Source organism: Ammospiza nelsoni, chromosome 1, assembly GCF_027579445.1.
Source record: "Ammospiza nelsoni isolate bAmmNel1 chromosome 1, bAmmNel1.pri, whole genome shotgun sequence".
NCBI classification, from domain to species: Eukaryota; Metazoa; Chordata; class Aves; order Passeriformes; family Passerellidae; genus Ammospiza; species Ammospiza nelsoni.
Window position 1 is genome coordinate 24,422,283 of NC_080633.1, and position 13,817 is coordinate 24,436,099.

The 13,817-nt window shown below is 39.4% G+C and overlaps 1 protein-coding gene across 1 annotated transcript in view; it reads left to right on the top strand.

Moving 5' to 3' along the window:
* The first annotated feature begins 1,749 nt into the window (after positions 1 to 1,749).
* VPS50 (VPS50 subunit of EARP/GARPII complex) overlaps positions 1,750 to 13,817 on the top strand; it is an 81,770-nt gene continuing 69,702 nt past the window's right edge. The window contains exons 1-4 of the mRNA XM_059469364.1: positions 1,750 to 1,856; positions 4,177 to 4,245; positions 12,005 to 12,127; positions 12,729 to 12,800. Coding sequence (XP_059325347.1) covers positions 1,824 to 1,856; positions 4,177 to 4,245; positions 12,005 to 12,127; positions 12,729 to 12,800 — 297 coding nt within the window. The 5' untranslated portion in view covers positions 1,750 to 1,823. The remainder of the gene's footprint in view (positions 1,857 to 4,176; positions 4,246 to 12,004; positions 12,128 to 12,728; positions 12,801 to 13,817) is intronic.

The following is a 13,817-nucleotide window of genomic DNA, read 5'->3' on the forward strand; positions in this document are numbered from 1 at the left end:
CAGACCCTCACAGAGCTGTGTAGTAACAGTTTGCAACAGCAAATATTAGCAGCGACAGAGACGGTTTATCCATAGAAAACCACACAATATTTTTCACTAAACAGCACTTAGGCAGACTATTATGGATTAACAAACATTAGGCTAGACTGCATTCCACTTTGTGCAGGAGCAACTGGTAGGAAGGAGTTGCCTCCCCCTCACTGTGTGCTGGGAGCAGGGGTCCAGCAAGGTGCTAAGCCCCCAACAGAAGAGATAAGCACTCAATTTTTACCTTAGTTAAAGAGAGGTGAAAACACCCTGGTGCTTCCAGGTCCAATATAAGAAATACAAAGGTTATCCCAGGTTAATAAAGCAGAAGTTTAGTGATCCTACCAGAAATATTATCACCACCTGACATATGTCAGGAGATGAAGAGGGTACTTCATGTATTCCCAAAAGCGTTCCATTTTCCTGCCAACCTGAATGTTCTTGTTTGGAAGCTGCTTAATCCACCTAACTGTAGCCTTGATATATCAAATTGCAACCTTTTATAAAACCTAGGTTAGAAATTATTATCAACCTGATTTCACCATGTAACAAAATACTGGTCATAGATTCCAACTAAGTTCTAACTGAAATAATGGGATGTTTAGTACTGGAATAAAACTTGTGTTGGCACTTTAAATGTCCCATATGGGCAAAAAAAAAAAAAAAAAAAGATAAAAAAGGAACAGATAAGCACAGTTATGTTTTTCAATTGCGTCCTGTAATTTCCAACATTTGAATATATTATTGATGTTATTAATATACTGCAAGTTTTTACACAAACTCACACAAATGCATGTGGAAAATGGATTTTATTTTCAGTAGCTTGTGTGAGTTGTTAAATGGCATTTAGACTTAATACAAATAGAAGCAACTAAATTAAAGCAACACTGTTTGCAGCACCAACAATCTGCAAATTTGAGTTATTTTATTAATGAGAAGTAACTTTGTTACATGCTAAACTTGTTAGAGGTTTTCCACGAAACAATTACACGGTATTCCCAATGGCAGCCAGAAGCAATGAGCTCCTGCCAAAGGAAGCAGGGACGGCCCATGGCTCCCGACCCTCCCTTTGCCAGTGTGTGGTTTCGAAGGCACCTGCTCTGACTGCCCTACCGGGCACCAAGCCAGCAGCTGCTGCGGCGCTGGGCAACAGCAGGACCGGGAAACACACGGAGCTGACCTACGTGCCCTGGAGAAGGAAAAAACTCCTTTTCCTACAGGCACAGCCCATGCGCAGGTGGCCTCACCCTCGAATGCTGCCTCCACTTAAGCAAAGACTGTAGGATAAATTCTTTCTTCTCTTGTGCTGATATAAATAAGATTTAAAAGGCTATCTGGTGGGTTTTGGTGTGTGTCTTTTTTTTTTTTTTTGAAGTTACTATCAATACAACTAAATAAGAGTGACACAAGCTTCTTTTGCCCACGCAAAACTCCATCCATCACCCGTGATCAGGCCAGACACGGTCTGTGCATAACGCCCGAAAGAACCCGAGACAGCCCGGAAATTCTCGCCTATTTGTACGCTGTAGCTTGTCTCTACACACAGAACCGCGTTTAATCTCCTGAGCTAAGCACGTCCGAATGTACACACCCGAGCCCCAATACCCAAACACCGCAGCTCCAGGGCCCGCCCTGCCGCCCGCGCTGCCGGGACTTGTAGTCGTGGCGGCCGCTCGGGAACTACCGCTCCCAGGGAGCCGCGGGCGGGCGCGGTCAGGTGGCGCCCAACATGGCTGCGCCGTGCCCCGGCGCCTTGCGCGGCCGCTGAGCGCAGTCGGGGCGGCGGCGGGGCCATCATGCAGAAGATCAAGTCGCTGATGACCCGCCAGGTGAGCGGCTCTTCTCGCGGGGCGGCGGGGTATCGGGCTCTCCTCGGGGCCGCCGTGCCTGCCCGGGCACTCCGGAGAGCCGCCGGTGCGCGGGCATCGCCCTCTGCCCTGCCGGGGAGGGCTCGGGCCGTGCGGGCTCCTGCTGCTCACGCATCCGCCTTGTTTGTCTGCTCCGAGAAATGGAAGCGTGCTCAGGTGCCACAGCGTAGCTCTTGTCACAACAGAGACATCGTTGTTGAAGATGACAGGGCGGGCCCGTGTCAGTTTGCTTTTTTGACATATAATTCTGAGCGCTGGGCTGTGGTTCTGTAACATGGCTTTGTCTGGCAGCAAATGCTTTTGCTCCAAAGGGAGGCGAGGCTGAGAAGGTGCCAGGGACAGATTTTGGTGGGCACACAGTGAGTGTGTGCCAGAGCACTCGGAGTGTGTCTGTCACCTCACTGCTGTCTGCTACTTGTACCGATTGTCTCCAGGATTATGTAGATCTAAGCCTACTTTTGGACCAATATTTTTAAGATTGAGAAGTGTATCAGCAGAACATTCCAGTTATTCCCATATATAAGATATCCCTGAAAATAAGCCTCTTTATTTATGTCTTATTGGAGAACTTAAAAAAAAAAAAAAATCACTTGTGTCACCCACATCAGATATTCTAGATAGTTATAGAAAATCATGGGAAAGTCAGAAGCTTTTTTTCCCCTTGAACTATGCCCTCGGAGTTGTGATCCTTATGCAGGAGGCAGGGCTCAAAAATGAATACTTGTGTGAAAGTGGAATTGCCAGAATAGTGTTCTGTTCTGCTTCAGTAGAGGGTTACAGGGTTCGTTTTCAGCTGGACTGGGAGGAGTGCTGGGAAGCCTGCCCAGTGTGGAGATGATGTTTTCTGCAAATGATAACAACTTAGGCAATTTTCAGTCATTTGAAAGGATTAGGTTCCATTTACTATTTGATAAGTGAAACATTTTATTTCTTCTGGAGGTGAGTCACTAGAACTGCATATTTTTGAGAGGACTTGGGGAAGATTTTGTGTGAAGTATGAGAAATGCAGCAGTTGCTTTGCTTATTTCTTGCTTTGAATTTCTGATGCGTAGAGGTGAGTCATCTTTGGTGGCAACTGCAGAGGGAGGATGTTTTGAAGTGATGTGTGACAAAATCTGAGAATCAAAACCAAAATGGAGAGGTTCTGCATCTTGGGAGGATGAAACAGTTGTAAAATGTAGTAGTTAGCACTGAAATGATGTACAACGCTTTGTCAGTTTCAAAGAATAAATACAAACTTTCTCACCATAAACTGATATAGTAGGTCCTTTTAGAAATATGGGTACCCAGGACCAGAAAGGGGCTTGGAAAAAATACTGTTAACATTGATCACAAGAGAAGGAAGAAAGTCTGCCTGAAACTTTTGACTCACAGGAACACACTGAAGTCTCAAGGGAAGCTGGAGTCAGAACCATATCTGAAACTTGAGTGTGTAGATTCATTTCTGCTTCTGCCTAGGGAGCTGGGAGAAAATATACTAAGCAGCCTGTTCTGTGGTATTGCTGCTTGAAATGGTGAGATGCAGTTTCAGGTTGTCAGGAGAAGTGGGTGCCCCATCCCTGGAAGTGTTCAAGGCCAGGTTGGATGGGGCCCTGAGCAACCTGATGTAGTGGAAGGTGTCCCTTGGAACTGCATGATCTTTAGTTTCCTTCTAACCCAAACCTTTCTATGAAAATTGTAAATATGTTTGATATTCAACAAACATACATGCTATTTATGTGGCTATATGTGTTTTAAGGAGTAATAATTATATAAAGCAGCTAGTGTGGATTATGCAACCTTTTCAGTTCAGTTACACATAGGGAAAGCCAGTCCTAGTAGTGGAATATGGTAAGTAGAAAAATATGCCATAAAGCAGAAATAATCTTGGAATAGAGTAGCTGGCACCTAACTTGAATTCCGCTATTTGATTCCATTAAATCATAAAGTTACTGATACAAAGTATGCTATGTTTTTTGGACACATGCTCATTCTAAAATTTAAGATAACATGTGGACATTGACAGGAGGATGTGAGTGAGTTTGATAAAGAAAATGTTAGTGAACTGTACTGAAAAGGTACATATTGCAGCATAAAACTGGAAATGCTTAGATGTTTGTGGAACATAATTTATATACCGATGGTCTTGCTGAAATGTTGCTAGAATGAGGTCTTAGCCTTCCAGCTGCATGTCAGAGTATTTATTAAGGGACATGTAGATACCTATTCAAAATCAGGTAAGACTTGATTGCAAGATGCATAAAGGAATCAAACTGAACTGATTATTAAAATTATTTTAAAGGGTCTAAGAAGTCCTCAGGAGAGTGTTAATGACCTCAGTCCTATTGAAAACTTACGGATTCCTACAAAGGTATGATACAGCATCCCTCCCCTCCCACTCCCTTGTAGTTTTTCATTTTACAGTTAAATGACAGTTATGTCTTCTTTTTTTCCTTAATACCAGCTTTACTGTTGTTCTTTTTTCAGTTTTATTTCTTGCTGAAAGTCTTTTAGAGTGTTTTAATGAAAGAGCTGTGAGACAACTCCAAATGGATGTGTATGAAAATTTTTTCTTGAAACTTATCACTGGATGCAGATCTTAATATTATTTGGGTTTCTTGCAGGAGTGAATTAAAAAAAAAAGAAGAAAAAAGAAAAATGCCTTTTTGAATTTTACTTTGGAAAGTAGATGCTGCGTGGATGGCCTGTATAGTACTAGTCTGAACATTTAGTTTCTTAATGATTTTGGTGCTCTAAGTATATTTTGTAATTTCATCGTTTTAATCTTCAGCATGTCTAATTAACTTCATGTTCTACTTTAAAAGTTAGATCTTTATAATAGCAGTAGTTTTTGCTATTTTTTTAGGTCTCACTATTTAAATGAAGCCACCTCACTGTCATCTCACAAGTCATGCTGAGTAATCTGTGTGTGAGGGTACAATTGTCACAATAATTGGGTGTTGCTTATTCCCTGTTGATCTGAGGGGAGGATTCACAAGACTTCTGTAGTTGTTGTCTATTATTGTCTGTGAATTTGGTCGTTGCCTTTAAGATACTTAAATTACTGACTTGAATTTAGATGACCTATTTTACAATAGTTAAAAAATCAAACTGAAAGACCCCTTGTGTTTCTTTGTCTAAGTACTCTGTAATATGTTGCCTGTGCTGAGGCAGGTCAGAGAATTAGCATTGCTGTATATTTCAAAAATCAGGTGAGAGTCTCTGAATTGGTACATTATACTTTGTGAAACAGTGGCCAATATATTGATATCAAAGAGCAAAAGTATTCAGTTGCAGCAATGTTGAAAAACCTGTCACATCTCCATTGCTTAAATTTCACAATTGCAGATTCCTGCCACTCCCTGAGCAGACAGATTTTTGCCAAGTTGGCTCTCCAGGTAAAAGCAGATGTAGGGTATCTTGGCTGGATTTCCATTCTGTAATGGTTTGATCTTATATGTCTGATAAGTCTACACTGTATAGCAATAACTGTTTTTATTTAACTCTTGAATCATTAAAGTCTCAAGCTGTTTTGATGACAGAATGGTTATGGTGCTGCACTTTTATCATCACACTTCCACATTCAAGTTGGTGTCTCCAGACTGATTTAGGGCAAATGTTACTGAAAACTTCAAAAGCTGCATTAAAGCTATACAGAAGTATACAGAAGGAAAGGCTGCAGGGTCAGCATTAATTAGGGCCAGTATGAATTACTGGTGAAAGGACAAGCCATTGGTTAGACAACCCTAGGTACAAACCCATGGTTTTTGAGATGAGGAACTATCACACTAGTTTGGAGGTCAAATGGGAAATAGGGAGGACAGGAAGAAGAATCTGCTGACATTCCATCCCCTAAGAGCAAAACCAGCAAAATAGCAAAATTCTTTTGGGTCTTGATATCTGAAAGTTGTTGATTTGCTGACTGTTTGCTGACTGTGGCCAGCATGATGAAGTGATGACTGTACTCAATTTTTATTTTCAGGCAATGAAATTGTTAGGCATTTGGACATTTTTGTGAGTACATGAATGTATTCACTCACTTTAACTGGTACTCCAGTAATTTCTGCAACTATTTTGAAAAAGTTCAATTTTTATCATATGAAGGCAAATCACCAGCAAACTTGTTTAACTTGTTAATACAATCTTATTCAGCCAGCTCACTCACATAGGGAAGTACCTCTGTAAGTGTACAATAGTTTGAGTCTCATAAAGTCTCATAAAGTAGAGAAGCCAAATCTGAACTGCAAGGCTGGATATGACAATTTGCCCAGAGAAGCTGTTGATGCCCCATCCCTGGCAGTGTTCAAGGACAGCTTGGATGGAGCTCTGAGCAGCCTGGTCTAGTGAAAGGTGTCCATGACTGGAACTAGGTAATCTTCAGGATCCCTTCCATCATTCTCTGATGATTCTTTGATGATTCTATGATATCTAGAAGAGAAAGTTGTTTGTAGAAGGACATAGCATCTATTTTGACTGAAATACCTTACTTCATTGGCATACCCTGATTACCCAGGGAAACTAATTCTTTTTGAACCATTCTGTTATTGTTGTTTCCCAAGCTGATAACAGTTTTGTTAGCAGATTCTGTCACAAAAGGTTGAGGTAGATATTTTGCATGCTTGAATTCAAGTGTGTTGGATTAATGGTGAATTGACTTTCAATTAGGTTATGTTTATTTTGATGATAATCAGCTCATATGCAATATATAATGGTAAATAACAGTGAGACTATTTAAAAAATGTTTTTCCTATAGATAAAGGAATGTGGGTTTCTATTTCCCAAGCAGTAGCTGAGTGCTTTTCCGGAGTGCATTAAGTAGCAGTGTGGCTAATATGTGTTCTATGGATAGAACATATCCAACTTTGTTGTTCTCTCCATTAAGAAAGTTGTTTTCAAAGTATAATGTTTGTTTTGGTAGAGTGTGAGCTTTTTAGTAGGTACTCTACACATATTGAATAAAGGAAGATCAAAAGGAGGTTCTGAGCATTTTCTATGAAAGACAGGGAATACCACAAACTTCTCTGTGGTACTGCCTTCCCTGGCTGGGGGAGGGAGGGGCAGGGAGGAAGAGCAAAGTAAGTTTATTGATATAGTTATGCATTGTATTTTATGATATTATAGACATTAATTGTTATATAAAACATATAGAGAAATATTAGATTGTTTTATATATATAGTTATGTATATTGTTATATTGAATATATACTGTTATAATATAATATATATACATTAGATTAGATTCTAGATGAAGGTTCTTCACCCAAGGGTGGTTGAGCACTGGAACAGCTCTCCAGAGAAGTGGTCACAGCACCAAGCCTGTCAGAGTTCAAGAAGCATTTAGACAGTGCCCTCAGGCACATGGTGTGACTTTTGGGGATGGTCCTGTGCACGGCCAGGAGCTGGACGTGATGATCCTTGTGGGTCCCTTCAAACTCAGTGGATTCTGTGATTATAAGACAGATATAATCTCTAAATATATCTTTGTATATAGATAGAATTCAAAGATTGTGTTTGCATGTGTGTATACAGATACATATATAGAAGCTTTATTACTTTTATTTCACAGTGGTGCATTGTTGCAGCATAGCTGCTGATTGAATCTTGAGCACAGCCCTTATCCTTGGATATAGGATTGGATTTTAGCAGAGGTGTTATTCATGCTCAGAATGGAGGGATATAAATCAGCAGCATATTCATTGGTGTGTTTTTGGTTCATAACAGAAAGGGATCAGTATAGGTATAGGACCAATCAGTATAGGGCAGACTTGGCCCCTGGTAACCTCCAGATAAGTGTGCATAGGCTGTTGCTGAGCTTCAGCTTTTAACTAGATTAGAAACTGTTTAGAATTTTTTTTCTCTAGGTAGTATCAGTTAACTTTTTTCAATGTCTTCACTTCCTAGTCTTTTAGGTGATAGTGACTGGAGTACAGAGAGTGTTTGCTTCTACTCCTTACAAGTAATGCTTCATTCAACAGGGAAATATTGGTTTTGCTGCTACAGGCAACATAGCATACAAGGAGAGTGTGATGCACTGGGAAATAGCTGGGTAGACATCTAAAACTTGCTGAACTGCATTTCAGATGAGTTTGCAATGAGATGACTCTTCTGAAATACATTTCAAGGAATTGCCACAGGCTTCTAGACTGTAAACTCCTATTTCCGTAGAACAGGAACACAAAATGATGTGAGAAGTGTGTGGATGTAAGCACTGTGTTTCATTTAGCAATGGCTTCTTGGAGCACGCAAAGCTGTCAGACTTCTTTTTCCTTCTTTCTTTTCCTTCCTAGCTGCTGTCTTTCACTGATCTATTTAGGTGACATAATGAGAGAGGCCTGCTGCTGAAGGTTGCACTAGTGGTAACCTGACAGGATAAATTGTTTTTCTGTGAAAGTATGATCCCAAAGTACTGGGGAAAAAAAGGTGCAGTTTGCACCACAAGTCACACGAGTTTTAGGTAGGAGGTGAGGCCTCTTGCTGAATAAAACTTTGGAAAAATGAGTAGCCTGTGAAACAGTATCTTACCAGGCTGTGTTGGCCCATTATTGATTGAAGAGTTCCTACTGCTGAATGCATATGTTAGCCTGGACAGGTGGATTGAAGTGCATATTGTGGTGTCCACCCTGCCAATATGCTGCTTTTCCTGACCTCCTGTGTATCTATTAATTCTGTTTAGCAATGGCAAAGTTTTCTGCAAGGGTATTATCATGAGATTCCTGCTGTCACAATTTTTGACAGGCTTTTCTGTTCAGAATAGCACTCGGAATTGCTGAATTAACATAAAATGTAAGATGTTAAATGTAAGATGTTAACTGCTGACTTTTTTTCTTTTTAAGGAAGATACTTATATGGCAATAGCTAGACGAGTTTTGGGGTGGAAAAATACTTTGAGGGATTTAATAGAGCTTCTCTCTTTTCTTCTACTAAGTGTGTGAGTACCAAATCAACAGAGCTAAACTGGCCCTTTGCCAAGACCCCTGAAACTGTGGGCTTATTTCTACATAGTAAAATTGTTTTTGTATATGTGATTGAAAGGATGAGGAAAATAGAATATCAGCAAATAAACTTTAGCTAGGGAGAGTTACCTCCTTCAGTGGTGAGTGAATAAATTTGCCTTATTTCAAACTACTGGAGCGTGATGTGCTGAAAGCTGCAGGTTATCATGGCAGAAAGTCTGGTGTCAGATAATGTAATTTATGGGGGAGCTAAAGTTTATCCTGGAAAGTTATAACTAGACTGCTTTTCTAGAAAAAAAATGAACGAGGTAAAGAAAAACCTTGTCATCTAATAAATATTTTCCTGAGTAGTGTTTTGGCAAGAAACACTCAGATGAGTGATCTTTCTGTGACAGAATAAAATGGTTTCTTAGCAATTTTCATAGGCACTCCAACATCAAATCCAGAATATGTGTCCATAATAGCTTGCTTAATATATCTTTAGCAAATGTGAATCACCACTGACCTATGGTATTGAGATACTTTTTCACCAACATGACAAGGTATCACTAGCCAGAATTTCAAATGATCCTAAGCATTTCTTCTTTGATTAGTTTTTCATCTTTTTTTTTCTTTTAGGAAACAGCCACACAGGAACTTGTAGGCAAAGATTAGATGATAAATTCAGTTATTCCATTTGCAGTGGTTCAGTGTGTGAAAAACGCCAATCACTTGTTTTTAAAAGTTATTTAAAAGTTTAATAGTAATAAAATGGTTTTAAAAATAGTAATACAGTTAGAGTAATAATAATTTGGACAGTTTGAATTAGGACAATATGAGACAATAGAAACAAAGAATTATGGATGTCCGGGTACCTTTTTCTGGGCAGCATAAGCCCAAAAAAGGACACGTTAACAAAGGATTAACCCTTAAAACTAATAGCCTGTTGAATATTCATACATCTCATACATGATGCATAAATTCCATTCAAAAAAGGATTCAGTCTGGTCATCATCAGCTTCTTCCTTCTAATCCTAAGGCGCCTTCCATCCTTAGCCAAGCAGGAGGAAGTCAGTTTCTTCTGATAAGAGAACAACAAATTCTTTTTCTCTGAGAGATTTAGGTGTCCTGTGGCTGCTATCTGGTGTGAGTACCTCATTCCTTTCTTAAAAAAATATCCCACTTACGTAGTTCCTATTTTAACTACAAAAGTTACCTTTTAACTACAAGACTACATTTATCATATTATTAAAATATTAATACGGCACTACTAATCAATACAACAAAATACATAGAGTAAATATCTGCGTAGAGCCATATAATAGGTACTTTTCACAAGTGGACCCCGTTGCCTGTCTTGGATAATTTTTAATTTTAGTTTCATATAACTAAAACTCAATGTACTGTAAGATGTGAAACTGATTTACAGTGAGGTGTACATTATGGAGCTACCATTACAGCTATATAACGATATTATTTCCTTGTTTCTCTCGGTGTGTCGGTGCAGTCCATGTCCTTTATTGGCTGGCTGTGGGTTGCTGCGTGCACCTGCTTTGGTGGCAGTGACTGCATCAAGCGTTTCAGGGGGAGACCGGAGGCGCCTGGGCGGGAGAAGGTGGCTGCTGGACAGCCCTTCTTCGGTTCCCCGCTGCCTCCTCGGTGTTTGTCTCCCGTTCCCCGCGGCCCCATCACGGCTCGGAGCCTCCTGGCTGCGGCCTGGCCCGCGGCCCGGCGGGGGCGCCCGAGTACCGCCGGCGGCAGCACCTGGGGCCTCCCTCGGCCTCGCATGCGGCCTCTCGGGGACGCGAGATACACTTGGAACCCGTTTTTCTCTGTGTCTGAGTAGTTGCTTTTTATTTCTTCACCGCCCCACCTTTTCCTTCTTTTCCCTCTTTCCCCTTCCTCTTTCCCTTTCCTCTTTCCCCTTCTTTCCCTTCCTCTTTTTTTCTTGTGAGAAGTATTTCAGCGGTGGTTCCTCTGATGCTTTTCCAAACCGCTCACTTGTGAGCCCTTGGCTGCCTCTTAGTGCGTAGAGAAGCAGTGCCTTGCTGTGTGCTGTAAGGGTCACTTTGTCTCCGAACGTCTGCACATTGACCTTATCTCAGCTGACATGCAAAATAAGCAAATGGGTGGCTGTTCAGTCATTTAATCTAAAATTGGATGCCACACTGGTGAAATAAACCTTTGAACTCTTTGTGATGAAAATACCAGCACCTTGCCCCACAGGAACAGCTCAGCATTGCTGGGAGGCTCAGGGCAATTATGGGACTCTTCAGTCTGTTACATTGCTTCACCAGAGTTTAGTTTCATTATCAAGCAGTTTTATCCATTTTATCTTTACTTTTGATGAAAGAATATTCTAGCACTTCTCCCTTTTGAGGCTCTGATAAAGGATTTTTCATTCTTTTTGTGTGAACGATGTCCAGGAGGTGACCAGTGTTAGTTGTAATGTCCAGTGCAGCAGAGGAAGAGGAGGGTCAGGCTGAGTCCTTGCTTTGCTTCAGCCACTGGAAGCATCTGGGTTGTTGGGGAGGCCTTCCAGAGGAGATCGTGACAGCAAGGAGGGGGATGCTTATTTCTGCAATATTGGCTTTCAGAAGGCTGACAGCACATCTCTGCTTAGACCACTGTGCTAAAATCTGAGAGCTGTTAATCTTGTGAAAAGAAGGCAGATCTGTTCTGGTTTTACCTGTAGAAATCAAGTGTTTAATGGCATATCTTTTATTTCAGTGAATGTGTGGGCTGAACTGAAAAGTTTTGCATTTGTAATGACACTGTCTACCTGTCATTTACAAAGAGAGTTCTTCTGTTTTAAAAAATTCAGGTTTTATTTGTTTTGGTTTTGTGCAATTTTTTTTTCTCCTTCTGGAGAAATAGTTTGCCAGTTTATTTTTAGTTTATTATGAGAATTTCTAAAGGTGAGGAGGAAAAAAACTGGACTCAGCATGCAGTTGGTGCCATAAATCAATGAAGAAGTGTTTAAGTGGCTGCAATGTTGAAGCCTACACTGTTTTTTGAGAAGTTTTAAATGTCTTGCTCTCCCTAATGCAAGCCACAGTGTACTGTACTTTCTGTATTTTGCCATTGCTTCTTGTGTTAATGTTGGAAGTTGCTTTTGGAAGATGTTAGTTTTGTTAAAAGGTCGTTCTTCCTAGGATGTGTTATTACATGATGGAAATTCTGTTTTGTTTTGTGCAGGAGGAGCTCAGAGAACTACATGAAGAACCACCTGATCCTCAGGCACAACAGGAAATAATTAACAGCATTGAAGAAGTTTATTTTTCCAATGACTCCTTTGATATAGTGAAGTATGAGTTAGAGGTAAGCTGCCATCTTGAAAGAAAAAATGGTAACATAACAAAAAATGAAGACCAAAAGTATGCTTGTTTCAATTAGCTTTTTTTTTGTTTCTTAGATCTTGTATGAATACAGCACTGAACTCCCCTAAGTTATCTTGCAGTTGTGTGCAGCTTCTAGCATAGAGTATTGGTGCCTATATATAATATATAGTCTCTTCTTTTAATGTAGTAGAATATGCTTACAGGCATTTTGTAATTTAAACTGAAGTGAAAAAGTCAAGATAGCGGAGGAGACAAATCTGTTCTATATTTTGTGTATTTTTTTACCAAACTGAGAGAGCCATTTTCTGTGATTGGGTGGTTGTGTGCATACATATATGACGTAATATGAAGTAACTTTGAGGTAATTATAATACTACATGAGGCAATTATGATCATATGTTGTATATTTTAACACTAATTGATTTCAGTATCCATCATTTAAAACAATGGATTAATTCTGCAAATTAGATTACAGAAGTCACAAGAATGTTTCTTTAATGAAACTGATTGCCTAGCTAATGCTGTGTGTGAGTTAAAAACATTTAATTTCTTACTGATTTTAATTTATTATTTAAATGCAGAGGCTTCCTCCAGTACTTAGTCTTCAAGAACTGGAAGAGTACAGAGACAAACTAAAACAACAGCAAGCTGCTGTAAGTGAAGTTTTTTCCTCTGTACCATTACACAATTTGTTGTCTTGTCTGTAAGTCTAGCAAGAAGTGTAACTGAAAAAAAATTGATTTCTTAACACATTAGATACTAAGTATTTCTTTTAACATCATGTTGTGTGCCTTTATAGTGGAAAATCATCACTAAATCATACAATCATATGAAATCATGGAAGTAAATCTTAGTGTTAAGTATTGTAACAAAGAGCAAATGTGCTAACTATTTCTTTAGAAACTTGACTTTTTGAATGTTTATCTTGTAATGTTCAACACAGTGCTGAATAGTGGAGTAGTATCTCTTAGAGGGATTCCTGGCAATGTAAGACTTAAAATGTTTTAAAAACTCTCTCCTTGAAGTTGCTGTTTTGTCTTACTTTTCATTTGCCAATATATTAATTGTTCACAAAAGTATTTAGTGAACACTGATAGAGAGTTATTATGTAATAAACCAAATGAAATTAATGAATAGTAAGTATGAGGTATGAGGCAAAATTGGAGTTGCAGCATTTGAAAGGTGCTTGTTATGTTGCAGACTTTAAAATTTTCTATTAATGTATTAATTGTTGTTCCATTACTCTTTTGAGGTGTATAACATGGTGGCATTTGGAGAATATCTGCAAGTGAATTAGAAGTAGTAATCCTAATTCATGTTTCAAATAAATGAAATATATAGGAGAATCTTGCTTTGTTAACAATACATAAAGCAAAGGCAGAAGCCTTAAGCTGCTTTCCCCATAATACACCTATGAAGTTTTGTGAAAGATTAGTGAGAAGTTGAGGAAATGAATATTCCATATTTCTCACCAAGATTTATAAGGAAAGAAGTTGGAAGAGAGTGAGAAGTAGTAATTTTTTTTGGTGTGTTTGTTTGTGTGGTGGTGGTGTTTTTTTTTTAATTTTAAGATGGTGACCTTGTTTTGCAAGGAAGTGCTCTCAAGACTGAGACAACTTCAGTGAGATATGCTGCATAATCCTGATATGTGTTATCAGTGTCTTGGCCAT